The 27230-nt window shown below is 43.2% G+C and overlaps 1 protein-coding gene across 3 annotated transcripts; it reads right to left on the bottom strand.

Moving 5' to 3' along the window:
* Nucleotides 1-863: 863 nt before the first annotated feature.
* xirp2b (xin actin binding repeat containing 2b) lies at nt 864-26951 on the bottom strand. Of its 3 annotated transcripts, XM_057026319.1 has the most exons (10): nt 26413-26951; nt 25844-25918; nt 24540-25539; nt 14627-14755; nt 14074-14157; nt 13855-13912; nt 13689-13777; nt 3832-13102; nt 3099-3229; nt 864-3023 (listed from the first exon to the last, which is right to left on the bottom strand). In XM_057026319.1, the coding sequence occupies exons 3-9, from the start codon at nt 24774-24776 to the stop codon at nt 3138-3140; spliced, it is 9960 nt and encodes a 3319-aa protein (XP_056882299.1). In that variant the 5' UTR covers nt 24777-25539; nt 25844-25918; nt 26413-26951; the 3' UTR covers nt 864-3023; nt 3099-3137. The 3 variants fall into 3 exon arrangements, with proteins under 3 accessions (XP_056882299.1, XP_056882307.1, XP_056882316.1); XM_057026327.1 differs by lacking the exons at nt 24540-25539; nt 25844-25918; nt 26413-26951 and adding exons at nt 15184-15351; nt 17330-17573; XM_057026336.1 differs by lacking the exons at nt 14627-14755; nt 24540-25539; nt 25844-25918; nt 26413-26951 and adding an exon at nt 14269-14566.
* Nucleotides 26952-27230: the final 279 nt, after the last annotated feature.

Below are 27230 nucleotides of genomic sequence, written 5' to 3'. Positions count from 1 at the left end.
CAGTACTTCCGGACTCTAACCGTAATTCCCTGTTTTTCAACAGTACTTCCGGACTCTAACCGTAATTCCCTGTTTTTCAACAGTACTTCCGGACTCTAACCGTAATTCCCTGTTTTTCCTGTTTTTCAACAGTACTTCCGGACTCTAACCGTAATCCCTGTTTTTCAACAGTACTTCCGGACTCTAACCGTAATTCCCTGTTTTTCAACAGTACTTCCGGACTCTAACCGTAATTCCCTGTTTTTCCTGTTTTTCAACAGTACTTCCGGACTCTAACCGTAATTCCCTGTTTTTCAACAGTACTTCCGGACTCTAACCGTAATTCCCTGTTTTTCAACAGTACTTCCGGACTCTAACCGTAATTCCCTGTTTTTCAACAGTACTTCCGGACTCTAACCGTAATTCCCTGTTTTTCAACAGTACTTCCGGACTCTAACCGTAATTCCCTGTTTTTCAACAGTACTTCCGGACTCTAACCGTAATTCCCTGTTTTTATCAACAGTACTTCCGGACTCTAACCGTAATTCCCTGTTTTTCAACAGTACTTCCGGACTCTAACCGTAATTCCTGCAGTCAATATTTTTATATTTGTATCTGGAATTTATAACTAGGACACTTCAATTGACAGTGACGACAAATTTTTGGAAATTGCCAATATGCAGAGCTTGATTAAACAGGTGTCTGCTTACCTTTTTATTAGGGATCCCTTTGTCGTCAGTTGTCCTCCGAAGTGACCGTTGTTGAATTCTTTGCCTCAGATGACTTCTCTCTTCATCACGTCGAGGTCACCAAATTGTTGGATCGCGATACCTCCTGTATGTAGCTGCCGATCCGCGTGTTCGTTGAATGAAGACTTCGAGAAGTAAAGTACCAATTTCAAAATGTATTTAACAATAGAATCAATTCCAGATACAAATATTACAGAGCTCCGGGCCAGTTCATAACCCTAGCAACAACAGAGTTAATCGTCAGGGCACGAAGTCTGACAACCTAACTATCCCTTGGCCCAGTCCTTTATAGTCACACACATGCAAATTCACAATGTCCATGCAATCCAATCCAGATCCCCCGCTGAGATGTCCCCGTCCTCTTCCTCCAGTCCCACTTGGTGTTGGTAGAGTTCTTCTCTTCCATTGTTTTCCCAGTGGCCAGATCCCATTCTTCATGCAAATGTGATCATCATCAACCCCCCTGATGTCGCATTTACAATGAGTGTTTGACACCCCCTGCCTGACTGGCTCCTGCCTGACTGGCTCCTGAGATAACAATAGAACAAACAACAATCCTGCAAATGTCTCTGTTCTTTATTACATTTGCTAATGAGTCTACCTTGCCTAACTTCTAAGGGAAGACAGAAACATATGGTGAAACACATAACAAGATAAAGACAATTCTCAACAACTGTTAATTTTAAATGAAACCATAAGTTGAGTACTGGAGTACTTAATTGGCTGAAAAGCTGCCACTACTGTTTCTCTTATATCATGTATAAATTTAAAAAAAAAAAAAATCAAATCTCAGGTGCATTTATCTTTTTAGCCACTGCTTGATATGCATTGAAAGGTTGGCTGTGAAGAGATATGAAAAGACAGCTTTTGGACATCTGAGCTGAGGAGCACTGATCAGGATGAGCAATCATCTTTGGTCAGAAGCTTATTTTAGATCTCTAAAAATCTTTTTTCAGGCCTTCACTGGGAACTGCTTGCTCGACGTCCCCTAAAACGACTAGCCCTTTCTCGACAGACACACGGCCACGTCTCTCGGTCAGTGCCATTAGAACTTCAAATTTGGTGTCCAAAGAAACAGAAAAAGAGATTCCGTTCAACATTTTATTGCTCTCTGATCAGCAAAAAGGAGAATCAACCTGACAGCATGAAACAATCTGTGATTCTCTTGTACAAAGAAAGGCGTAATTTCATAAAACGCTCAGGAAAAATATGTAGGATAGAAACATCATCATCACTTCTGTTGCATTTATATTATATTCTTTCCATATTATAAATAAAATCATTACAGAAGGATTGTGTGTATTATTTTCTGCACACCAGGTGCTGCAATGGCAAATGCAAAATTGTTGCAAAATAAAAGCCCTGACAAAATAATACAACAGCAACCCCACTTTAATGGACCTTCCTGGAAAAGTGTGAGATAGATACAGCAGGCACTTTCCAAAACAACAACAACAAACAAAGAAAACAATTGGTAGTTTGAAAATGTGACGTTGCAGTTCTTTAGTAGTAGAGGGAAATGAAAAGTTTAATTCATATAAACTCACGTCTTTTGAATGTGTCCCATTTTAGATTTCCAACACATTCTTTTTAGTAGTAATATAGTTATAGTTTAGTGTGTGTGTGTGTGTGTGTGTGTGTGTGTGTGTGTATATATAGGCTCTCTCTGACCTCTTTCATCTACAGTTACATCCTTTTCTACTTGCTTCTCATTTTTAAGTATATACACCACAGATTTCCTTCCATATTTCTACTTTCTTCTATCTTTTTTCAATCACCTGCATGACCCTCTGCTTCAACACTTCTTTTCTCTGTGTCTGCCCAGTGCTCCTTTCTTTCTGATTTCTTCTTTGATGTTACATGAGTAAACTGTGTTGCTGGGCCAAGTTACTTCAAAGGATGCTCCTGGGAACAGCTTTTCTGTGCTGGTGTTTGGGTGACTTAGGGCAGTTGTCTGGAGGGGGCCACTGTGGTTTAGTTAGCTGAATGTCCTCCTCCATTTGAAAGGCTTTTTGGGGAAAATCAGCCTGTGGTGGCCAAACTATGGATATTTTGTTTGACTGTGGTCTGTCTTCATGACATTCTGTTGCTGTCCCAATGTGTGCTTTCTCTAATGAATTTAGGCTACTCATGGAATATCTATACTCTGGTTTGTCATCTGTGGGGGTAGGTGCAGCACTTCCTGCAGGGAGGTTCTGCCCACGTCCATTATCAATGCTCCCTTTGGATTGGAGGAGTTGTTTGTAGTGAGGAAGACAGTAGAAATGTCCATGAAGCGAAACGTAATTTCCAAGGCTGCAAGAACAAAACAAAATCCGTTTAGATGCACAACAGATGAAGGAAAGTTGTTAACTATAGATTTTCATGTACCTCAATTTATTTCTGCAATGTTCGCAGCAGAAACAGGATTTATGGTATTTTTTTTTGTCCACTATGAGAGCATCCATCGGGTAGGCTCTCCTCCGACATACCGTGCACAGCTCCGACCTTGGTACTCGAACCTTTTTGAGAAAGGTGAAATGCAAGTAGTTGATGAGGAGCATTTTTTCCTGGCTGAATCACAGCACAGCAACAGCCCTGCTTTCTTCAGTCGTGTTGAAAGGCGACATTTGTATGCAAGCATCTCTCATGCATGTTCATAGATTAGCTTTCATTCAGTTCTGTCATACCTGCACACATACAGAGACCCGTTCATGAGTCTAAAATATTCACCCTGAACATGTTTTTTTAAACAATGCAAATAAGTCATTTTCTTTCTAACATGCTGACAATATGTGTGTGTGGTGTGTGTGTGTGTGTGTGTGTGTGTGTGTGTGTGTGTGTGTGTTTGTATTATTTGGAGGACATGTTGAATAAAAGCATTTTAGAGCAGTGTTTATAATAGCCACCCATTCATCCATCCATTCGGTGCTTACATCTTGGCCTTTTCACCAGTCCAACACCAGTGTCTTTTATGCTTTGGGTTCTGTCCACGTCGTATTTTACACAGCAAAGTGTCAAAGAGCATGGCAGTAGTAGCTAGTCACCCATCACATTTATTAGAACTGGCACATGCATAGCCTGTGTCAGATTTTTGCAGTTTCATGCTGCGTTCCCTCGTTACCAGACAACACAGTCGTCCTCTGATGTGACACCAATTGGGATGTGGTCTCCTCAGAAACAGTGTAGCCGAGGCTCTTGAAAACGGTCTCGCTCTCTGCCCACGTCTGGTGAAAATTTCGAAGCAGGTTCTCCGTTGCGTCGGCGTCGCAGGTTTCTCTTCGGCTGACTGTTTTTCTCTTGACTGCATCAGCATAGGAAAAGGGTTGAGCTGACACGCTCTCGGAGTGCGCAGTGACAGATGTCCTTGTTCCGGTGACCTTCTTACCAAACTCGTCCACATTCGAGAAATGCTCCGTGACTGATTTTCTTTCAGTGAACGCTGGCGTGTTCTCTGCTCCCACGGTTTCTACCACATGCTCGGAGGTGCTCTTCTGTGAGGGTCTGATTGTCTCTTGAGAACTCTGCTGCTTTGAGGCAGCTTCTGTTAACCCTGTAAGATCTGACAAAGGCTGCTCTTCACTCTTTTTCTTTTCCCTATGAGAGGAAATTTGTTCACCTAATTCAAAAACATTTTTAACAGCCTGAATATCAAATGTTTGGATCTCCTGCTCCAGGATGTCTGCTTTCTCTTTAATAGACTCTCCCATTCCAGCATCATTTTCAAGCCAGTCTGTAAGAGACATGAGGTCTTTCATCAAATCTAATTTGCCCTCTGGTGATTCAAAGTTGTTTGCAGAAGTCAACATGTCCACCTTAGAAAGCTCATCTTTTTCTTTCTTCTTTTTTTCTTCCCCACACTTTTCAAAATCTGGGTCTAGTCTTTTAGGAATTGCAGTGGGCTCCTTTCGCGTGTAGGTTTTATTGATTTCAGCTTTTTGAGCTTCTTCAAAAAACTGCCTCTTTTCTTTGACAGTTGCGCATGACGGCTCTGACACATCTGCATCTCCGGTATCTCGTTCACACACACGTGTGGGAGTCTCAGACCTACTTTGGATTTTAGTTGCAATCACAACCTCTGAAGTGTCAGCTTGATCTTTTTCCATATGCTGAGAATTTACATCGGCCTGAGCCATCCCAGGAAAACTCTTTTTGGCCTTCTCTGTTTCAGCTGATGTCACTGCAGCATCCAAGAGATGGGAATCGAGTCTGATTTGCCGATGGAATGTGGCGGGCAATTCCACAATCCCTGATTTTTTCTCTGAGATCTGCTGGGGCATGAGCGGTGGTGGCGGGGTGACGCCACGTGAGAGTTTGGCCGTCGCGTCTTTGAGTCGTGGAAGATTTTCCGCTCTGTCAAATGTTGGCGAGGGCGTGATTCTGGTGAGGCGAGTCGTCGGGGTGTCGCACCGACGTGGTGGTGGAGTGGGTGGTGTGGATGGCCTGTGCAGTAAGGTGGGCGAGGGGGTCACTCTCTGGGACGAGTCCGTTCGTCGCGATTCAATGGTAATAAAGGTTGGTGAAGGGGAACGCATCCGTAGGGAAGGTGATGGAGCCCGAAGGTCAACAGACCTGCACCGACTTGCTTCTTCTCTATTTCTGTCGTGGAAGATTTTCTTTGTTTGCGTTTCAATCTTGGAAGAACCAATGCTGATCTTTGATATTCTCGGTGTTGGGCTGCCAGAAACAGATTTCTCCCATTCGTGCTTTTCTGTTGCATCATTACTGTCTAATTGCATCAATTTGGGTTCTGGAGGAAGGAGTTCAGAATGCTTCTGAGAATTCTCCACTTCACAGTTGCTCCCCATGCTTATGGCCCAGTGTGGGTCCTTACTGAGCAGAGCTTTTTCTGATTTTGAACCAGTGTTTGCTGAACATGAAGTTATTTCTGTGATGTCAGACAGCAGAATTTGGACGTGTTTCTTGCTAGATTCTTCTCTTCCCTCTGTTGTAGACCTTGGGAATTCACTTTGCTCTGACTGAACTGTAGAAATCACAGTAACCAAATTTTCTCTGTGTTGTTTTTCTTCACCTTGCTGAAAAGGATGGGTTCCTTTTTTCTTTTGTGGAGATTTTACATCCTTCTGGGCAGCTTTCTCCTTCTGGACACTGTGATCAGCTTTGCTCTCGGTGTTAATTGCTTCTTTCTTGACTTGAACGTGCTCCTCTCTTACACTTTTGTGAATTTGTGCTCCTGTATCTGTCTTTGAATCTGTCGATTCTTTCCCCTGACCAGGCTGTCCACCTCCTTTAGACTTTTTGGACTTCTTTTTCTTCTTTAATGGACTTGAAGCTTCCTGTTGGCGCTCTGTTACTGCAGCAGTTTCACAGACAGCAGCAGTGGAGACATTAACAGCCTTAATGTCCTGCTTTGGCTCTGACGTTATATCTGTAGATTTACTGATCACAGTCACCTCGGTGGCTTCCATCACTTCTGTCTTGACATCCTGTGAAATCATTTTTGTGTGCTCACTGGTTGTTTTTATCCCTGCTTGCTTTTCCTGCCGACTGGTCTTTTTCCCCTTATGATTTTGTTTGCCTGTTTTTCCATTTGTGTTGGGAGTAGTCTTTTCCGCCTCCGCTGTCAGATCAGAGGCCTTCTCTTGGGTGTCTTTGGGAGAAATATCTGCTCTCATCTTGTCACTCTGCTGAGCTGTGTGGAGATTTTTGAATAATTCCAGCGTTGATATATCTTGAGATTCACATTTGGTTGATTTTACATTTTCCACAGAAGAGACAATCGGTTCAGGTTTTTCTTTTTCATTAGAGATTTCATTAGCATAATTTCTATCTTCTGATTTGTTGGAGGTCTTTGCCTTCTGATTTTTGGGCATGGCTTTTGCTTTTGGCGTGTCACCGCCAAAGCTCTGGTCTTTGTCAGCCGTGACAGGCTGAGCTGATAGGTGACCGGAGGAAACTGACTTCAATGAGGTCTTTTTAATGGACACAACCTTAGATGTTTCGTTAGAGGTGATTTCCTGCTTCACCGACGATATTACGGTCAAATCTGTAATGATTTTCTTACTGGTCGAGATGTTGCTACCTGCAGTATTTGCCACAACAACACGCCTGGTTGAATCACTTGATTGGGAGTCAGGAAGAACCTTCAAGGATGCCGTATTGGCTCCCATCTGTTCTAACGAAGTGTTACTTGACTGCTCTTTGGTGGACAGTATTTCAAGGGCAACGCTAACCGAGTCATGAAAGGTAGTGGGCACTGGGGTGGTTGGAGGTGTGCTGGCTTCTTTTAGCTTGCGGTATTTTTCTTCTGCTTTTATTAATGGAGTGCTAAATTTACTGATTGGCCCTCTCATAGGAGGCGTAGGAGAGGGGGGTGGGGTGAATCTCACAGGAGTCACGTGGACTTTGTTAACCGATTTTGGTGACTGGGGTGGTGCAGGAAATTCAAGGGAAAACGTTCTTGATGTGTCAGATGCTTTTGATTGGCTCCGGCTGATTTCTTCAACTTTTTCTGATTTATGCTCCACATGTCGAGTTTTACTGAGTTCTACTTTGGGCTCCAGTTTTGGAACCGGGTGTAGAGCTGGGCCTTTCACTTTTTTTACTGTCATCTTTTTTGCTATTACTGGCGATGGTGGCGTTGCCTGTTTTGGCATGCTCTCAAGTTCCTGCTGAGATGGAGGAGGTGGCAGGAAGTCCTGCTCACCAGCAAGAGGAGGTGGGGGTGGTGGAGGAGGAAGCTGTTCAATGTCAGAATCAACAGAGGGAGGAGGAGGAGGAGGAGGAGGAGGAGGAGGAAGATCTGTGTCATCCACTGGTGGAGGAGGAGGTGGGAGTGGCAGGTCAGGTTCTTGCACCTGAGCTTTGAAAATATTTGTCTGCACTTTGGATTTATTATTGACTTTTATTATAGCTTTTGGACTCGACTTCAGATTTCGGAACTCTGTCTTCAAAGTTTTGACTCCATGATTCTGCGTTATTGTCTTATGCTCCATTATTGTTGTTGATTGCTGAATAGACTTCTCCTCAGAGCCTGCCTTTGTTATCAACAAATCACCACCAGTGGATTGATTTTTTTGTGCAGTTTCGACTGTTTTTGCTGTTTTGATCTTTTGTATGTGTCTCTGTGCATCAACAGGGAGGTTTTTCACTGGGGGGCTTTGTTTCACGCGAACTCTTCTGTATGCTCTGAGTTTAGGTGTTTCACGTTGTGCGGTTTCCAATAAGGATTTAATTGTCCCTTTGACATCACCTTTTATCACTTCTTCTTTCTCAAGCTGTGTGTGCTCTTGCCCCTCATACAGTGACCTAATTGACATCTTGACATCACCCTTCACGTCATCTTCCAGGCTGGAGCTCCTTTGTAATTTGGGTGAGGATGGAGGCTCCATTAAGAGCTGAATAGTTCCTCTCACATCTCCCTGAATATCTGCTGTCTGCTGACATGATTTCTTCTCACTAGAGGCATCCTGTAGACTCTGCATTGCGATGCGAATGTCGCCCTTAATGATTTCTTCTCTTTCAACATCTCTGAGCCCTTGTTTTGCCAGTTCCAGAGATTTTAACATGCCTTTCACATCTCCTTGGACTAAATCTTCGACAACAGTTTCAGCTTTGGAGGTTGATGACTTTTCCAGTGATCTCATGGCTCCTTTTATATTTCCTGGGACAATTTCTGGCTTTTCAACCTCTTTGTACTGTTTATGAGCCCTCTCCAGGCACCGCAGGGCTTTCGGTATATCACCCTTCACCACCTCCTCTTTCTCTACAACAACATTCTGATTTGCTGATTCAGACAAGGACGTCAAAGCAGCCCTTAAATCTCCTTTGATTATTTCTTCCTTGTGAGGTCTTTCTAGAGTTGGTTCCGACATGAAAACTTTCACCGTGTTATGAACATCACCAGGTATAACATCTTCCACGGTTCGCTCAATCGGTGTTCGATTACATCCAAGGAGGAGTTTTGTGCTCTTGATGTCACCTCCGATAATTTTCTCTTTTTCTGCTGTGCATTGGAGAGACTCCTCAGATCCCAAATTAAGCTGTCTGAGATAGTCAAGAGAGCCAGATTCAATACATGTGGAATAAAAGTTGACATTTCCCCTTTCTGATGCATCCACAGTTATCTTCACCGCTTGATCTGACTTATCTGAGCCAGAGAGTTTCTGAAGAGCACTCTTTATATCTCCTCTTACAATGTCCTGTTTCTCAACATTAACATTCTCCTCTTTGTTCAGAAGGGAATAAATTGTCATCTGTACATCTCCCATTTCATCCTCCTGAATAAGGATTCCATGTTTTCCTGAATCATTTTCATTGAAGAGATTCTTTACAGCTTCCTGAATGTCACCGCGTATTATTTCTTCCTTTTCAATGCTTGTGCATCTCTCTTGGTTAAATAGCTGTTTTACTGTGGAACTAATGTTCCCTTTTTCTTCTGTATCTATGCTTATATGCTGCTTTTGTTTTACCTGTGTGTTCAGCAGGTTCATCATAACAGTCTGTATATCACATTTAATAACTTCTTCTCTCTGAATCTCTGGAGCCTGCTTATTCATTAGCTGGTATTTTGCCATCCTAACATCACCTATTTCATCAGCTTCAATGAGTATTCCCTTCGACCTCACCATTTTTTGACTGTAAAGTTCCTCAAGAGTTCCCTTAACACTTTTCCCCAAGATTTCAGTCCTCTCAATTTTGGACTCATTAAAGCTGTCAAATGGCGTTGTCTCAAAGAGCCACATTGTCGTCTTCACATCTGCTTTGGAGATTTCCTCTTGAGTGACAGTCCGATGGTCTTCATCCTCATCGACCTCTTTAATGTGGTCAAGAGGATTCTTCTCAAAAAGCCAGACTGAATGCTTGACGTCACCCTTCGCGACCTCTTCTGTTTTAACAGTTTCGATCAGGTTTTCGGAGCTCATGCTTCTAATCTTATCAATTGACTGTGTTTCAAATCTCCATTTTGCAGTCCTCACATCGCCTTTTTGTATTTCACTTACATTTACTGTTCTAACAGACCCCTGTGACAGGGCATCAGACTCGAAATGATCTTTGTTTTTCCTGACATTTCCTCCTTGGATGTCATCTACAGTTCTTATTAAAATCTTCTTTTCTTCGGCGATCCTGTCGAGTGGATGTGTCTCAAATTTCCACTTGGCAGAGGTGACATCTCCTTTTTGTAAATCCTCCTGTGTGACAGACTTAATTATATGAACTTCATCTGTGTCCTTGATAGTGTCAAGGGGCTTGGTTTCAAATAACCAACGCGTTCCCACCACATCTCCTCGTATCACTTCTTCACTTGTGACGGTGGTGACTTCATGGTAAAGACCTGCTTTGTCTTGAATGGCATAAAGGGGCTGGTTTTCAAACATCATGGTGTAATTTCTCACATCGCCTTTCTCCTCTTCCTCACAGATAATCTTCTGCATTTTAATCAGCTCTTCGTCTGTCTCCGAGGACGACTTAATTTCATCTAAGGAGTAGGTCTCAAAAATAAAACGCCCCTTATCTACATCTCCTCCTTGAACATCATTCACTGTGCGATTGCATGTTGATTCCTCGGGGCCATCGACGTGCCGGTTTTCAAACAGCCATTTGCAATTCACCACGTCTCCTTTGTGTGCATCCTCTGTCCATACATTCTTCAGCTTCTGCAACACTTCTTCAGATGTTGAAGTCATGATATTGCCTGTTTGGTTTTCAAAAATGTATTTCATCCTTGACACATCTCCAGATGCAATGTCTATTTCGGTGACACGTTTGAAAGAGCCGGTCTCCTCTTGGCTAACATTCTCTGTCTCAAAGAGAAAACAGGCTGTTTTTACGTCTTTTCCTCTTATGTCCTCTTGATTGACGGTGCATGTTTTCAGCACAGTCTCTGTCTCATCGTGAAGAGTATCAAGTGCTTGTGTCTCAAACAGCCACGTGCAGGTTTTGACGTCTCCTTTCTGTATTTCTTCTGATCCTTCATCCTCTAACTTGACTTTTTCATACAAGATGTCCATCGGTTTAGTCTCAAAGAGCCATTTGCAGGTTTTTACATCTCCCTTCACGATGTCTATATTGTTGCTTGTGCCCACAGCTTCATCATCTTCTATATTGCTGAAATACTTAATAGAATCCAGCGGCTGTGTTTCAAACAACCACTTTGCTGTTTTAACGTCCCCAGACTCGATTTGATGCTTGGATATGCCCTTGATAACTTGATATTTATCAATACATTCATGAAACTGGTCAATTGGTCGTGTTTCAAACATCCATTTACACGTTGTTACATCTCCTTTCACCACCTCTTCACGGCGAACTGTTTTCACCTCATGAAAGTGACCTGTGTGGTCCTGCATGGCGTAGAGAGTAGTCGACTCAAACAGGTTTTTATTAGACTTCACTGAGCCTGACGTGACACCCTCTATTTGAATCTTTTGAGGCTCATCCCCCCTGCTTGACTCTGCGCTCTCAAAGATGTGCTTGAAGTTTTGGATGTCCACTTTATCGATTTCTTCCAGGTCAATTGTTCTGATGATGTCCTTCTTTTCTTCTCTAATTTCCTCAAGAGGCTGGCTTTCAAATCGCCATTTCTGATGTCTGACATCTCCCCTCTCCTCCACAAGAGCTACTGTTTTTTTGAGTTTTCCCACCTCTACCAGCTCTTTTATCTCCTCAGCTGGAGTAGTCTCAAAATAATGCCTTGCAGAACTCACATTGCCTGCAACAATCTCCTCTTTGGTCACTGGTCGAGTATTTGAGTCATCCTTTAACGTATCCATCGGCTGTGTCTCAAACACCCAGCAGTTCTTACGCACATCTGCCCTGCAGCTTGTGCCATCCTCCTGCGTCAGGTCTTCCTCAACGTTTACTGTGCGAATAACTTCTTTCTTCTGCTCTCCAATGTGTTCTAGAGGTTGACTCTCGAAGCGCCACTTTTGGTGTCTCACGTCGCCTTTGGCTTCTTCGGCCAGGGTAACCTTTTGAAGTTTTCCCACCTCCAGGCCGGTCTTCCCCTCTGCCTGTGGGCTGCTTTCAAAAAAGTGTCTCGCAGATCTAACATTGCCTCCAATAATGTCTTCGATGGTCTGAGGCCTTGCGTTAGAATCATCTTTCAGAGAATCCATCGGTTGGGTTTCAAACACCAAGCAGTGCTTTCGGACATCGGCTCCTATCACCTCTTCATTCTCTGCTTTTGGTTTTTCCAAGTCTTGGAGAGAATTTAATGTTTTTATCTCAAACAACCACCTTCCCCAATCACCTTTATTACTGTCCTCCATGGAAAGACTACACAGGAGGCTCAAGGGTGTAGGTCCTATGTCCGTCACAGTGAGAGGTTGGGTGTCAAAAAGCCAGCGAGAGGCAATGGAGTTCTCTAATTCAGTTTCAGTTTTGCGCACAGATTTAATCTCTAGCAGTTGGCTCGACTGTCCCATAATCACGCATTTAAACTGGGTGTCAAAAGTGGTTGTGACCGTTTTAACCTCTCCCTTAATTTCCTCCAGTACCGATCTTAAAGTCAGCAGGTGGCTCTCGTCGATGGTCTCGGTGTGCCCAAGATTTTCCATGCACTTGTTGTCGATCATGTAGATGGTAGAATTCTCATCATTCTCTGTGAACAGAATCTCTTTGGTCAAGTCCTCCTCCTTATGCATCTTATTCAGAGCGTCCATCCTGTGGGTTTCAAACAACCACGCTGCCGCGCGGACGTCTCCTTTATCTATTTTGTTAAACTTGTTTTTATACTCCGTCATGCTGATATTGCGTGTACTCAGCTCATCCATTGGCTTGGTCTCAAACATCCAAGCTGTACGCTTCACATCTTTTCCAAGAATGATTTCCTGCTGAGTTATCTTACCCTCATCATCTTCCTCACTGCGACTTTCATCCCTAATTGTGTCCAAGGGCTTATTTTCAAAAATCCAACGCATGGACTGCACATCCCCAGGGAGAATCTCTTCCCATTCCTCGCATTGATCATAATTGATATCATCGTGGACTACATCATCTTCATAGATGTACTCGCAGCTGTGTAATTTATTGCTGTCTGTTTCATCATAATCAGTGTGGCACTCCTCAATACTAGAAATGTCCGGTTGAATATGCTTGTAGAGGCGTTTAAGTTCATTCATTCTCCTCTGCTTGCAGAAAGCCTCTCTGTTGAATGGATCTTTGAATGGGTTTAATGGTTCAGGAGGTTCTGGGAAATCCTGACATGCTGGAACATCTTCACTTTCTGGCATTTGAAGTAAGTCTGGAGGTGGGGGTGGGAGATAGTCTGCATCTTCAGCTGGTGGTGGGGGTGGGAAATCCTCATTATCAGTCACTTCAACCTCTGTGGCCTTTGTGGACTCGATTGTGGTTGTTTGGCAAACTTCATTTGTCACGGTTTGGCTCTGTTTCACATTTGAGGACCACTTTGATTGGTTGATGTCACGGTCAATCTTTTAAAAGAGTAAAAAATGTTTCAATGGTAAAAAAACAAAAAGCCAAACTGTAAATCAGTCACTCTTTAGTTATATGGACACTCCAATATAGGAGATGGGCCTAAGTGAACAAGGTAAAAAAAAAAAAAAAAGTTCAACTAAAACCGTGGTTTATCTAGGTTACAATTTAACATTTAAAAACTTGAAGATTTAACACATTGCCATGCAGAAACTAAACGACTTTGTCATATTCGTCTTCCTGCAGAAGATGAAACTTCAAGACTTTGAATGAATGTTGTCATAACCTCAAAAAATATCAGGCCTCCATCGACCAACCATCACTTCCCAACCTTGACCGAAGTGCGATTCCGTTTGCACCTTTGAGTTTAGACAAACTCGATGATAATCCATCCATATGTGCACTTCAAGTGTATTCATAGCTGTGCATTCAGGAAATGTTCAACAGCAAAATCATCAAGATTTCTACTGCTTTCCTTTGATTAATGCGGGACTAAAATCTGACAATGGGAAAGCTTACTTTATATATTGTGTCTCCTATCTAGAATAAGAAAATGTGCGAATCAGTGAATCAGAAAAAGCCTACCTTAATTGGTTTTTGTGGAGCCGCCTCCTCTATTGTCCTTTCAAAGTGAGCCCTCAGTTCTTTTGTAGTGTACCTGGGAAATTCTTCATCTAAAAGTCAGCAACAACACAACTTAGAGACAGCAGCATAATACAGAGAATGGGCTGTAAACAAATAAACATCGTACCTGCTTCATTTTGACGGTTGTCAGAACTAGATTCCAGGTTATTGCTGCAGTATGACACCTACATTGAGATGGAAAAAAATCTGTGATCTCAGCGCTGTCAGACAGGCAGCGGCACCGACCTCATCGATCGCTATCAGTTTAAAGGGGGTAATTAAAATGTTGGGCTCATTAATACAGCCTCCTCTCGCTGTTTGCAGAGCGAAAAATGTGCAGTAGTACCATTGTTTGTTGGTTGCAATCTAGCGACTCGCTGCCAGGGAGCACCTGCCTGGTCGATACGATCACCTCTGAGTCAGACATTTCCTGTGAAGACGAAGACAGCAGTATGTAAACATTAAAATATGTGTACGTGCCCCCCCCCTTTCCCCACACACACACATACACACACTACACATGCCACAGATAAAAACATACCCCTCTGTGACTTAGTCCACCAGTCAAAGCCTAATAGAACACAGTGGAACACCCTACAAGAGACTGCAAGAGCAGATCGCTCTCTGCATTTTGAAATGACTCATCACAGATGGAGCCAAGGCGACAAAGAATACGTCAAGCTGTTCACTTACTCACAGCCAAAAAAAAAATCATTCTTCTTGTTGGCTTTGTTCTTAACCAATTAATGATGCTCTGAAGGGAACCTGGTGGTGTGGGGAAAAAATAGGAAGGAAGGAGCCGTAACCACATTCCCACATGGAATGGAACACACAAAACAAAACATGCCTTCTTGTTCCCTTTTCTCGTGGCTTTAACCTCCAGATTTCTACATGTGTACCTGCACAGTTGTTTGGTGGAGCTGAAACTGGGTAACACTGTGTGAGTTTGCAGTTTGCTGGGTCTCAAACAGCTTCCTCACACTGGCAAATCCCACTGGCAGGGAACAGACTGCCGACTCTTCCGTGACCTAATGAAGCAGGAAATATCATTAGCTGCTTCCACTTCTGCATGACCTGAAATGACAATGATTCTTAATAGAGCCATTCTTTCTGGTGTGCGTGCAGTGCAAGTCGCTGTTACACACATCGCGGTTCCAGCTGATGCCATGTGTGGTTTGTAATTGTGCCTTGTGCATTTTATAAAGCGTTGTGTTTCACCTCTGGTACTAAAGAATCTAAATATGACCTTCTCAGCACAAATCAAGTCCAATTAACCCCGCATGATAATAATGTGGCAATAACAATTTGTTGCACGTCAGCACTTGTTCTAGCTGGGAACAAGACTAGGCAGCCCCCGAGAAATCATGCTAACAAGTATTTCAAAGCGTTGCAGTCATCATCTCTGGTAATGGCTACACATAAAGACACTGACATGTCCATGCACAAAGTTAAGTACCCCACTGGGGACGGTGTTGTCTGCATGCTTGGAGACAGCTGCCTGGTACATGGCCTCGCAGTTGATCAGCGGGATTCCCGTCTGGGTCCACAGAGTGAATCTCGTTGACTCTGGTTCAAATCTTTCTCAGGAAGTCCTGCCCTGGTTCAAAACTTGTGCTGCCAGCAGCTACGGCACAAAAACCACAGATATGTTTGTCTATCAGGACACACACACACACACACACACACACACACACACACACACACACACACACACACACACACACACAGACACCTATCCACAGACAAATCCTGACCCTGGGTCAGACCTGGAACCTTCTTGGTATAGGGCGTACCGGTGTATGGCTGCAGAAATATTTAATTCATCCTATTAGCCATCATTTATCTAAATCTGTAGAAGCAGCATCACATTAATGCTTATTTAAGAATTGTACAGAAATTGCACAAAACAATGCAGGTAAGGAAAAATGTACATGAACTACGTTTCTGCACACTGGTGCTGTCCGTCTGTGATGAGAGACCAGACATTTAGTTTTAAATTCTAAATATGAGGATGCAGTTTGTTTTGTTTCTTTAAAGATCATTTGAATTTTTGGTCTTCTTTTTGAGCTTTAGGTGCCTTCCTTTCTCCTGCTAGTAATCCAGCCTTTACAGAAGGGTTCCATGTGGACATTTTTTAAAAGCAGTTTCACATAACTACGAGTACACTCTTAAATACTCAGATCAGAGCACACATATTTGGGGTGCACTGTCAAATTAAATGATGGCTATAAAAAAAAAACGGCATAACGCTGCTCAGATGTCCTCAGCTGATAAATTGTATTCTGTGAGTCATTCAGTGAAAATATTAAAAGCTTTCTCTTGATATTCACTCACTGGAGGTCTTAGATTGGATATTCTGCACTGCCTTCCATCGGTCCACGGCGGCAGAGGATTAATCATGACCTTATTTTGTCTCCTCGGAACTACGTGAACTTGTGAGTCTTTTTAGCGTAACCTCATGGTTTAACGCTTTGCTTGGATTAACAATGAGCCCTTAAGGCTTCTCAAAGCGCTCTCTGAGACCACATTAGTTGTTTAAGGCATAAAAATCCTAGTTTGGATCTGAGTTATCTTTTCGCTCAGTGGTTATTGGAGACAGTGCTGTCAATTACAGATTTTTGGTTGAGATCCATTCAAAAGCAAAGGAGCAACACAGGAAACCTGCAAGTTTTAAAGTTATCTTAAATTAAATAAGTCCAGGTCAAAATGACCACCTACCTCCATCTGGTTAAAAGCAGGTCCATTAAGATCAGTAAAAGCTAATGTGCTTTTTTTTTAAGAGAATTTGAAATCCATCAACGTTGTCATCCAGCCTTTAGAGCTGAAGGCACCTGTTAGTGCTGCTTTTATCTGAACTTTATTTACATGTCTAGCATGACTTATTTTAGCTTCGGAGCAACAGCAGCAATAGTTTTATAAAGCTAAACATTAAAACAGAACATTTTCTTGTTGTTAATGTAGTTCAAAATCCGTTTTTAACAGAGCTGCATTTTTTTTTGCTGTGTTTTTTGTTTTTTTGTTTTTCAAATTCACAGATAAATTTGTGGCCAAAACAGTTTATGACTGTATCTCATAACATGTGTGACCAGACGGAGAGCTCAAATGACAAGAAAGTGAAGTAATGTAGGCGCCAAGTACCCGCAAAAATAAATCAGGCCTATTTTAGATGTAACCAGGGAGGCTCGTGTTTCATAGCAGAATACAGAAGGTAAGTTAAGGCCGTTGTTTCTGATAACCTGCATCAACTGTCTTGTATTTTCGGATTGTCTGTTATTGATCTTCAGAATCCAAAGGTAAATGATTAAAAAGTGGAGTCAAATAGCACCTAATGGTCTTAACTGTGCATCGCTGAGTTCCATTTATTTTGTCTCAGTAGGACTCTAGTCCCAACTTGTCCTCAGGAGGAATATCCAGAGTTAAATTAGGCCCATTTCATGTTTGCCTGTCCTCTCTGGATACAGTGGCTGGACAGTATTGAGGAATTTTATATCAAACATGCACCAATTTTGTGCCTTGTGTTAAAGATGCCCTAAAAAGTCACAATAATTCAGGCTTCCATACAAACTTCCAATAAACGCACCAATAAAAGAGCCACCACCTACCAGCTGCAACAGAAATGAGTCCAGCAGATGGGAATCCCACACAAAGGCCTCTGCACCCCTGACCTGCAGGATCTGTCCAAGCCAAACGCAAATCCCAACCAGCGTTGGAGGCCGGCTCCACCACTTTGTATTTCACTTCTGTCCAGAGAGCAGACAGTGACGGCCGATTTTATTTTAGACCCTCCGCCCACATACCAAAATACAGCCCTGGCCTCTGCGCCTCCAGTGATTAGCCCCCTGAAAAAAATCTGTTAGGAAGTACTTCCGGTCACACCTCTCGGCCACTAATAAATCAGATCCATCTAGTTTCATCATCGTGGTCTCCGTTCTTTACTCCACCTGTCACGGTATTTCACACAGCACATATAAACCCACACAAAGATTTTCCAGCATTAGAGTGGTGCAAAAATGTCACTGCAAATGGTTTTTGAAGCTAAGAGCTGCCCAAACCATGTGGGTTAGGGTTGGGGGAGTTCTCCCTGAATCAGGGACAGTGATGTAATGCCAGTTGCTGGGGGTGTTAGAGGAGCTGCTAATACTATACGTTGTCTCGAGGTGACGAGCAGACCAGATCATCTTGTTTGGAGGCGCTGAGACGGTGGCGCCAGCCTGACCCGGCATCTCAGGGACGCAGCACGGCGGGGTTTGGAGACCAGACATAACTGACAGGGGTCTGAGTGAGCAGCGAGGTATGAAAGCATGACCTGCTCCAATTAAGCATCAACACAACACGCTCATGATGATGTAGAATCGGAGGTTTACATTCACACCCATGCTGCTAGTTTGGAGGGACAAAATGGCTGTGAGCAGTCTAGACGCTGCCGCGGTCCTCAGACCGCACAAACACGTCAGCGCTGATGTCGGTTTGTTCCGAGGCCTCGTGTTATTTACATGATGAGCCTGTTTTATGCAGCGTGCAATCAGTCCTCTGTAATCCATTAAACAGAGAAGCCAGGCAACAATGGTAAAGGAAGGATCATAAATTTGTGGGTTTTCTGTCAAACTCAAGGGGGCGAGGAGCGCTGCCATCCTGGAGACAAATGATTTCCATCAGCAGCCTTTATTAACATTAGCATTATTAACAGTCTAAAAATGCATATAAATGTCATTTCAGTTGAATATAAAGCTACATTCATCACCTTCAGACCCACTCTATTTCACATTCACACTCCTGTCATCATATATTTATTAGCATTCAAACAGCTAAAAAAAACCCCCAAAATAATAGTGAAATATTCTAACAGTGTTCATGCTTTTGAAATATGCAGCAGGAAACACAAAGCTTGTGTATATGGTGCTAAAATCCCACAAAATGGTTAAATTTGGGTTGAGAATAAGGCTCAACAGCAGCCAGCATTGTTCTAAAACCTTCATGGGGAAAGGATTGTAGCCTTGACGGTGTTGGAATCTGAGAACATATTTCAACGAAACAATAAACAACATGTCTGCTGGGCACGTTCCTCTTTGTTTTTTTCATGAACTTTCCTCACCGTGCCCTTAAGCAAGGCACTAAACCCCTGTCTGCTCCCTCCTGAGAAAATGCTGGTTGCGAGTGTTTACTGCGGAGCCACAGAGTGTGAACTGGTAAGCCTCAGCCTCCCCTGCAACCACTCACCCAGACTGCTGTAAATATCTGTGAGCTCTTTGTTATAATGCCTAATTAAATAGGATTTAAAACCCAGGAGAAGTTGTTGAGATATTCATGCTGCAACGGTGTAATTAGATTTTAGGAGGAAGCTGAATGTCATTTTCACACAAGCTGATAATAATAATGCGGCTGTATTCAGTATAAATAAATTTGCATTTTATGCCTCCGAAACCTTGGGAGTGCGGTATGACATCTGACTGTGGTTGATGCCCAAATCTTGTGATTTAAATTAGATTATAGATTATTATTATTAAATTAGATAAGCCACGTTTATTTAATACTGCAGTTAGGGGTCCGGCCTGTACAGTGTTAGCAAATGCACAGAACTTCTGTGGGACATGCTAATTTATGAAATGCTAATTAAGAACTCTGGCATTCTATCATAAATTTATGAGGGAAATACTGCTGCGGCAATAATAATAAATCATGACGGCCCTTCTTTTTCCCAATGATGTTCTCCCCACTGCTGAAGCTTGAAGGCCTCTAGAACAAGCTGACAATGCTCATTGAATATTGTTGTCCTGGAGCCTTGGCGCAGCTCACAGAAGCACCACCAGGAGAATGAAAAGGAGCCTCGTCTCTGCCAGATGCTGCTGCAAGTGAGGCCGGGTATCATCTTAGATTAACACCATGAACTTTCAATCCACGTCAACGCTACATAAACTCTGCCGCTACGTGAACTTTCTTGGATCGTGGCAGGTGAAGGCGTCGTGTGCTGAGTGTTGGGGGACATCCGACAGACGAGGTGTATGAAGCTGAAGCTAAGCTCTGTTTTATTAGTTTGAGGGTTCTGAGCTTGTTGCTGAGGCTTCGTTACATTTCAGAGGTCTGTTGCTCACCTGGTAACAGCGGTGAGAGCGACGCGCGTTCTTGGCCTCTGCTCTGGGGAAGGAACAAAGAAACATTTGCCTGCATTTATGAAATGAATTAAATTAAAATGAACTCAGCAAAAGCCAGTGATGAATGGACGCAATCTGAGCGCACAGAGAGGGAAAATAATGTAATGGGGCTGGATGCTGATGGGTACTAACTCTATTACCACAGCAGAAGGGACCCTTTATGAGAGGAAGCTTTTTGTTCATCATCAAGATGGCCATTTACTTTGGTAGGCAGGCTCTCCTGTGGTTCACAGGAAACGTTCCAGCCAACTGGGCACAACAAACAGACACCGTCAAACACAACCTCAGATTGTTGTCTGTCTTCATAACCCTCACCAACTGCAATTTTACAAAAGTTTGCTTACGTTATCTTTGAGTCATTTTATTGACCTGTAGCGTTTAACACAAGGCTGATGTTACTGCCATGTGGACAACAGATAAATTCTTCCATCAAGGCCTGATAGTCTGGCTAAATTTATATTAACATCTCCTTTTCTGAATCTTTCACAACAATTCACTGATTCATCCATAAACCTTTTCAGCAAATAAGCACTGCAAAATCCTCCTGACTGCTGAACCATACTAGAACCTACACCTATTCACTAGGGCCAGAATCCAAATGCACTGAGATCCGGTGTGTTCAACGTCTAATGTCGGCGTTGGTGATAAAAAATCATGCTAACGAATCAGGAACCTGTTGAGTATTTAATAACGTACATAATAAAGAGCATAATAAAGTACATTTTGGTGCTCTGCCAGCCTTAAAGGCATGCTCAGGATATCATAATCCAGCATTCACATTCAATTTTGTACCATCAAAGTGGGGAAATAACATGAAATCCCACCAGACTCAGTCTGATTAGTAGATTAGTAGAACCTGTGAAAGTCGTGTTCGGTGGGGTGAGAGGGGTGACTCTTCCAGGAAGACTCAGGAACCAAGAGCTCCCGGTGCCATGAGACAGAATAATATGCATGAAACATGCAGATAAGTGCTCTCAGGGGAGGAGAGACTTGGCTGCTGAGCAGCACTCTGATGCTCATAAACACCTTCCTCTGTGAAAAATGAGCTGGAATTTGTAAGAAATTGACAAAGGCGCTGAAGCATCAGCACCCAAGCTAGGCCTCGTGTGTCCACACAGACAAATAGATTTGTCCCTGCGGGTCTGCCGTTGTTATAGCTTGCTGTGCATTACAGAAGTAGACTGAGCTGCACATTTGCACCTCAGCCTGGAGACGGAGATTTGTGTGAGCTCCAATCTCTCAGTCCCAGCTGTGGAAAGAGACGGGGAACCTCCCAGGAAAATCCTGACGGACAGCGAGCGGCTCGTGTGTTTTGGATGATCTCTCTTAACCCTCATTTAAAATTAACAAACAAATTATGATCATTTTGTTTTCTTGACCGCTACATCCCTTTCAGGGTCACAGAGAGCGTGCTGGAGCCTAACCAAGCTGCATATGGTATCTAACTATCTATGGTATATAGAGCCCAGCCCAGTCATCAACAACAACAACAACAATAATAATAATTTTTAGAATTGTTGTTGTTGTGCATCATCCCTTTTGTCATTCTTCAAGGTTAATGTGACAGGAATGATTTTACATGTTGCAACGTGCTTGTTTGATCCACAAAACTGTCTTTGCTGTGCAAAACTATGTAAGAAAATAAAACAAAAATCCACATCTGGTCCGCATCTTTAGGGAGGCACGAGGGTGTGTGTGTGTGTGTGTGTGTTGTGTGTGTGTGTGTGTGTTTGGGGGGGTCTCTGAAGAAAAACCTTATTATTACATTTCCTGAAAACTGGGTCATTCTGGCCGAGGTGGGACGTCACCGTGGTGGAAGGCAGATATCTCCCTGCAAACGCCAGAGGGCTAAAACTGCACATGGCTCCCGACTGCCTCCACCCAAGGCTATCCGTCAATTAGGGTATCGGGTTTCTGTAAGGATATCACACTTTTACCCCCAGACGTTTGGAGCCGCGAGAGAGAGACAAAGTCATTGATGGCTTCGCTTCATCACAAGCAGATAAACACTGAAAAACACCAGTCAGTCCAACATTTGCAGGTGTTTAAATAAAAATGATACGTATAAAATATATGTCAGTTTACAGGAGAAAAAAGGACTACATTCATAGCAACAGGGCATATATATAGAGCAATCGCCTGTCCCCTGACATGCCTGACACCCAATCTTGGCACCAAAAGACATGATAGAAATTCAAAAAGAATCTAAAAATATCTGTCTCAAGTGACAAAAGACTGAGCAGGATGACTGAAGGAAGGGTGACCTACATTACTGTCAATAAAATCCTCAGAAGTCGAAGCATCCTAACGACAAATATGGCCGGACACGTCTCTGAAAGAGGAGAGGAGTAATTATATTTGGAAATACTCGAAAGCTTAGGTGTAGGAAGACCCACGGTGAACAGGATTTTTGTGTAATCATGCTTTCCAAAGATGCTATGAGATCATAAATGATGTTTATAGATGGGAATGCAGCCGAATGAATTCATTTTTTCATTTAAATGTGCTGGTATTGTTAAGCCAGTTTAGTCTTTCCTTGTGTCGTCACTGGTGAGATCTCAATCAGTTCGTTTTGTCTCCTGTCAGCTCCGTCGCACCAGTCAGTCAAAGGTCTATTTACAGTTTTCTGCCTGGGTCTCGACAGTCCCCAGACCCTGATCCTGCTGAGCTTCAGCCAGAGGCCTTTGTTTGGAGGTAACCAAGAGCTCACCTTAACTTCTGCTTGCTTTGCAGCACCAAACCACACTTAGCTAAAACTAGACTTTGTGTGACAGGCTGAAGATCAATAAATTCTTTACGCCGACACTGCAGATTTGTACCCCAAGAATATTACTGCAAAACTTTGTCTCAAAGTTACAAAGATAGATGAGAAGTAGTTAAAATAGAATAAATAAACATGAAGCTTTACTTTTATTTGCTGAGATTCATTATTCCAGGTTATTAATAGATGTCTAATGGAGGCTCTGCATTACCAAGATTGACTTTTGAGAACTGAAGCCTTTTTTTATACAGAAAAGCTGAGCTGCAGTAATTATGTCAAGGTCACAGATAGCCTGAAGATAAACGCTCTTTTCCTCATCAATAACCGCCTGCATGTGTGTGGGTGTGTTTGTGTGCGCGCGCGTGTATGTGTGATTTATGCTAACTCAGACTGAACACAAGCATCCATGTAAAATGCATCATGCTTCATTAATCTTTGCTGTGGCATCAGTCTCTTGCTGTGTATTAAACCCTGAGCCAGGTCACAATGAACAGAACCAGAGGATATATCTGTCTTTTGTTTCATATAGTTATATATGTAGATTTGAGACCAGTACTGAGAGAACACAGACTTTTATAAGGTGCAGTCTAACAGGAGTATCAGTGCAATGATAGTAAATCTGTGGCAGCAGCACAGGCTGTTCCTGTCACATAGCCACAAAGTCGCCATCTCGTGGGTGAATGTAGTTACTACAGCACACCATTCTTTGAGTAGCATCTTCACTGTAAAAGGTGACCATGTTTAATGTCTCTTTCTGAAAAGAGGCAATCATAGTGGGATTAAATTCTCAATGGAAGCACAAGCTTGTTAACAATGATGAATCCCTGGCACAACTACAACACTGTGGTACTCTCATTCAATAATTTACGGCTCCTAATCCTCACACAGGGCTTCAAACATGAAGGTTTTTTTGTTTATATATCAGAAATGCTCGCTCTCTGAGAAGAAGAGTGGGAAATCTGAAAAATGTCATGTAGCTGTTTTACTAGGTTCCCCCTGTGTGACACACACGCTGGCTTCTTTCAAACTCAGTGAGGATTTGTTATTGTGCACACAAATTTGATACAGTTGTCATGGCTACCCTGCCTTTCTGACTCGAGTGGGTGACACAGCTGGAATAAGACATGATTCAATCCTGGCCTCTGCCAGTCTGGCATTAGACTCATACAGAGTTGGCCTGTCTTCGCCTATTAAATCCACCCGTGTTTGATTGATGGGGATGAAATCCTCACAGTCGGTGTTGACTGAACACACTTACATCGTCATTTAGCACCAAGATTCCTGCCTTTATCAAATTCCATCACGCTGCTGGAGCAACAGATCCAAATCTTAAAAGGGCTTAAAGCCCTCTTACACCCGAGAGATCTACAGAATCCGTGTGACAGAACTTGGCGCTGTTTCCTTTGACCATATCAAACAGAGCACAGGCCACATCTCTGCCAGACGTGTCTGACATTGAAACGGCAGCTCTCCCAAACTGCTGCCCATGTGTGGCTTCCACAGCAGATGTGATGGAGTCTCATCCCATTACTCTGCTGTGGTGCTGCACTGGGACGCACATACACAAATACACGCGCAGAAATGTGCATCAGAACTCCACCACTAATTGGGTCCACAGTCCCGTCACAGCACCGGCCTCACAGGCTAATACAGCCTCACAGCAGGTGGATGTCCATTATTATTACCCCGAATCTTAAAAAACTAACCTGGGCAGCAGGCAGGAAGTGCGGCTAGACATCAGAGGGGATGTTGAATAGCTATTGTGTGGGTTGTGTTTAAGCTTTGACTGCTGGTGGTTATTAAAAGAAGCCCCCTCCCTACCCACCCACACCAAATGAAGCTGAGGCTATCAGCAGCGTCATTGAATTCAAGCAGCAGAAACAAGACAATGCTCAGACTAACCTGTAAAAAGGAGGCCAGCAGTATCTCAGACGGCTGAGGCGACTCTAATCCAGCGTTGGATAATGCTCTTTCTATGAATGTGTCAATAATGGGCCCAGTGGGGGGAGAGAAGGCAGAGACGTGTCTTGCCGTTGATTGAATTTCCACTGTGGTGCAACAGCACCAGCGGGGGACTGTGGCTGCATTAGGGAGGGGACACAGGTCAGCACGCTCGACAGGGCTCCACTTTCTTGGCATTCAAAGACACATCAATCAGCAGCAGCTCTCGAAGAGGCACAGCAATCGACAGGTTGTCCACCCGAAGCCTGGCGAGCTCTCTGCAGAGTAAGGGGACGTGGGAACACAACGAGGAGCACACATATTTAATGACAATAAAGTCACACATTTGATAACAATAAAGTCAGTTTAACATTAGTTCTCCTGTAATATAGACTAAAACGTTTGCCGTAGGTTCTGGTGGGTAACAATATTTGAATTTAAAGGTTTCCTGGTTGTGTCAAGTAAGATGTTGGGATGAGAGATACTGGATATCCACGTTAACCTGAGAGGGATGTATAATTCAGGGAGGCCAGGAAGCAGAGGCAGTATCACATACTGGTGGCTCTCTCACTGACATCGAGTTACATGGCTGGTGACTGACACAAGGAGCCCCCCCACCATCCATCCATCCATCCATCCATCCATCCATCCATCCATCCATCCATCCATCCATCCAAACCTAGTTCCTAATCAGCCGCTGGGGGAGTTGATCCCAACAGCGTCTGGGCCGGAGGCATGGTGAGGCCCCGGTCAGGGGTGTCCCATGAGAGCGTGTTTCTTCTGTAACTCATTAAATTGGATTAGGAGTCAAAAGCAGCTGAGTAGAAGTCTTCCTGTAGTTGTACCTCATTACCTCGTTACCTTGTTACCTTGTTATCTTGTTATCTTCTTACCGTGGCGTGGAACATCCAAGAGTCATTCCATCTCTACTTCAAGCCGTGTGGCAGTAAGGTGCACTTCACTGAAACAGCACAAGTTTAGAGTTTTTGATGGAAAGTTAGATAGAAACAATTTAAATATAAATTGGACATTGGACAAACATCGATGGTTTTAAGGTTTTGACGTTTAATAAATATTCCACAACTCTAAAGACAGTATTGTTTTTTAATGAATAATAAATGTATTATGGTTTAAGTTGCAATGTTATAACCCTTTGCATTTAATTTAAAATAGAATGACCTATAGAAAAAAAAGTCATAAATTATTCTATGAGAAACATTCACCTTGTTTATAATTAAAGATTTACAAAGAAAGTTCAGACTTACGTCAGCAACTTTAACAGTGGAGCGATTTTCCAGCTAAAACCAGTCTTTTCATGTCGGAATCAGTGCTGTTGTCATCTAAAATGATTTTATAAGACGAGTAAAATTAACGGTGAACCTTTAGGTCAAAAGAGAATACAAGTAGTTCACAGATATGACCACTAGATGTCAGACTGCGACACCACAGTAGCTCAAACTTAACGTAGCTTTAGTTTCTGCTCAGAAGTTCAAAATAATTAATACACAAAATGAACCAAATCTCCCGTGCAATATATTCAAACTTAATAAATAAACACCCGCAAAAGATCATTTAAATCTGCTGAAAATATTATACCATTATTCCAAGGGAAATATTGATGACGTTTGAAACCCACACAACACCGCATTAGGGCCGCGCATTTATCTAATCGTCATGGCTACATGTTAAAGGGAGAACAAAATGTATATAAAAGGAGAGAACACGTCCCAGTCAAGGGTAATTAATACCAAATTGTTGTAGTTTTAATCTCTCAGGCTCAGATCCCCCATCCTAAATCCCCATAAATATGCTCAGAAGTGTCGGTGAAGCCCACCGTGTTTGGCAGCAGTGGGCGCACATGACCACACGGCGCGTCAGGCAGCTGCGCTCTGCGCTCCGCTGCTGCTTCATCATGGAACCACGATTGGACGGAGGGAGTCACGTTGTCCGCGGAGCTGTCAGTCTGATGCTGCACCATTGTTCCCCCGGCAGCCGGAAGGAGAGCCTGGCAGAGCAAACTGTTTGATGCGGCAGAATTGTGCCGGTTATTTTAGCTCTTTTACCGAATCCGGGGCTGATTTTTACCCCGCAGTGACCACTGAACGATTTCAGGAGAGGAGACACCGCGACATGGTCTAAGGTGGAAACTGAGAGAAGCCCGCTGAAAAGGGCGTCATTGATTGTCTGGATGATCATATGGAATGAATGGTGAGTATGGCAACGATGTGCATGTGGAGCACAGCGGAACTCTTCGGTTTCGCGTCCATTCCTGCTAAAATGTTTGGGCTGTGCAAACCGGGCTCTGAACTCTGTATATAGGGCGTCTGCTGCAACTTTGCCATTTAATGTTAGGCTTTTCCTTTCGACCTCGTATTTTCTTTGTTATTTATTGCTCAACCAGCAAAGGTTTCAACTCTCCATCTGAATGTCTGAAGTACCCCAAAAGCGCCCAGGGATCCAGTGCGGTTGATGTTTAATAAATAAGGTTGCTGACAAGATGTCATGTGCTCATGTGTGTTATTTTTGAGGTCACGCATGTGTGTCATGCATGGAGCCGGCTGGTGCACGGTCAGCTAAGAGCCTCTTACAGACCACAGAGAGAGGAGAGTGTGGCTCCCCACAGAAGCTCCTGCAGACCAGGCAGAGAGAGTC

Source organism: Takifugu flavidus, chromosome 1 (genome assembly GCF_003711565.1).
Source record: "Takifugu flavidus isolate HTHZ2018 chromosome 1, ASM371156v2, whole genome shotgun sequence".
Taxonomy (NCBI): Eukaryota; Metazoa; Chordata; class Actinopteri; order Tetraodontiformes; family Tetraodontidae; genus Takifugu; species Takifugu flavidus.
Note: the sequence above shows the minus strand (reverse complement) of the source record. Positions and strands in the feature narration are given on the sequence as shown.

Bases quoted from the DNA above. Each gene is read 5' to 3' on its own strand.
- xirp2b (XM_057026319.1), bottom strand. From the start codon at position 24,776: ATGCCAAGAAAGTGGAGCCCTGTCGAGCGTGCTGACCTGTGTCCCCTC. The intron at 13,103-13,688 runs GTAGGCTTTTTC...CTCTTTTAAAAG, and splicing joins CTCCACAAAAACCAATTAAG to ATTGACCGTGACATCAACCA. The intron at 3,230-3,831 runs GTAACGAGGGAA...TTTCTCAAAAAG, and splicing joins GAGGACGACTGTGTTGTCTG to GTTCGAGTACCAAGGTCGGA.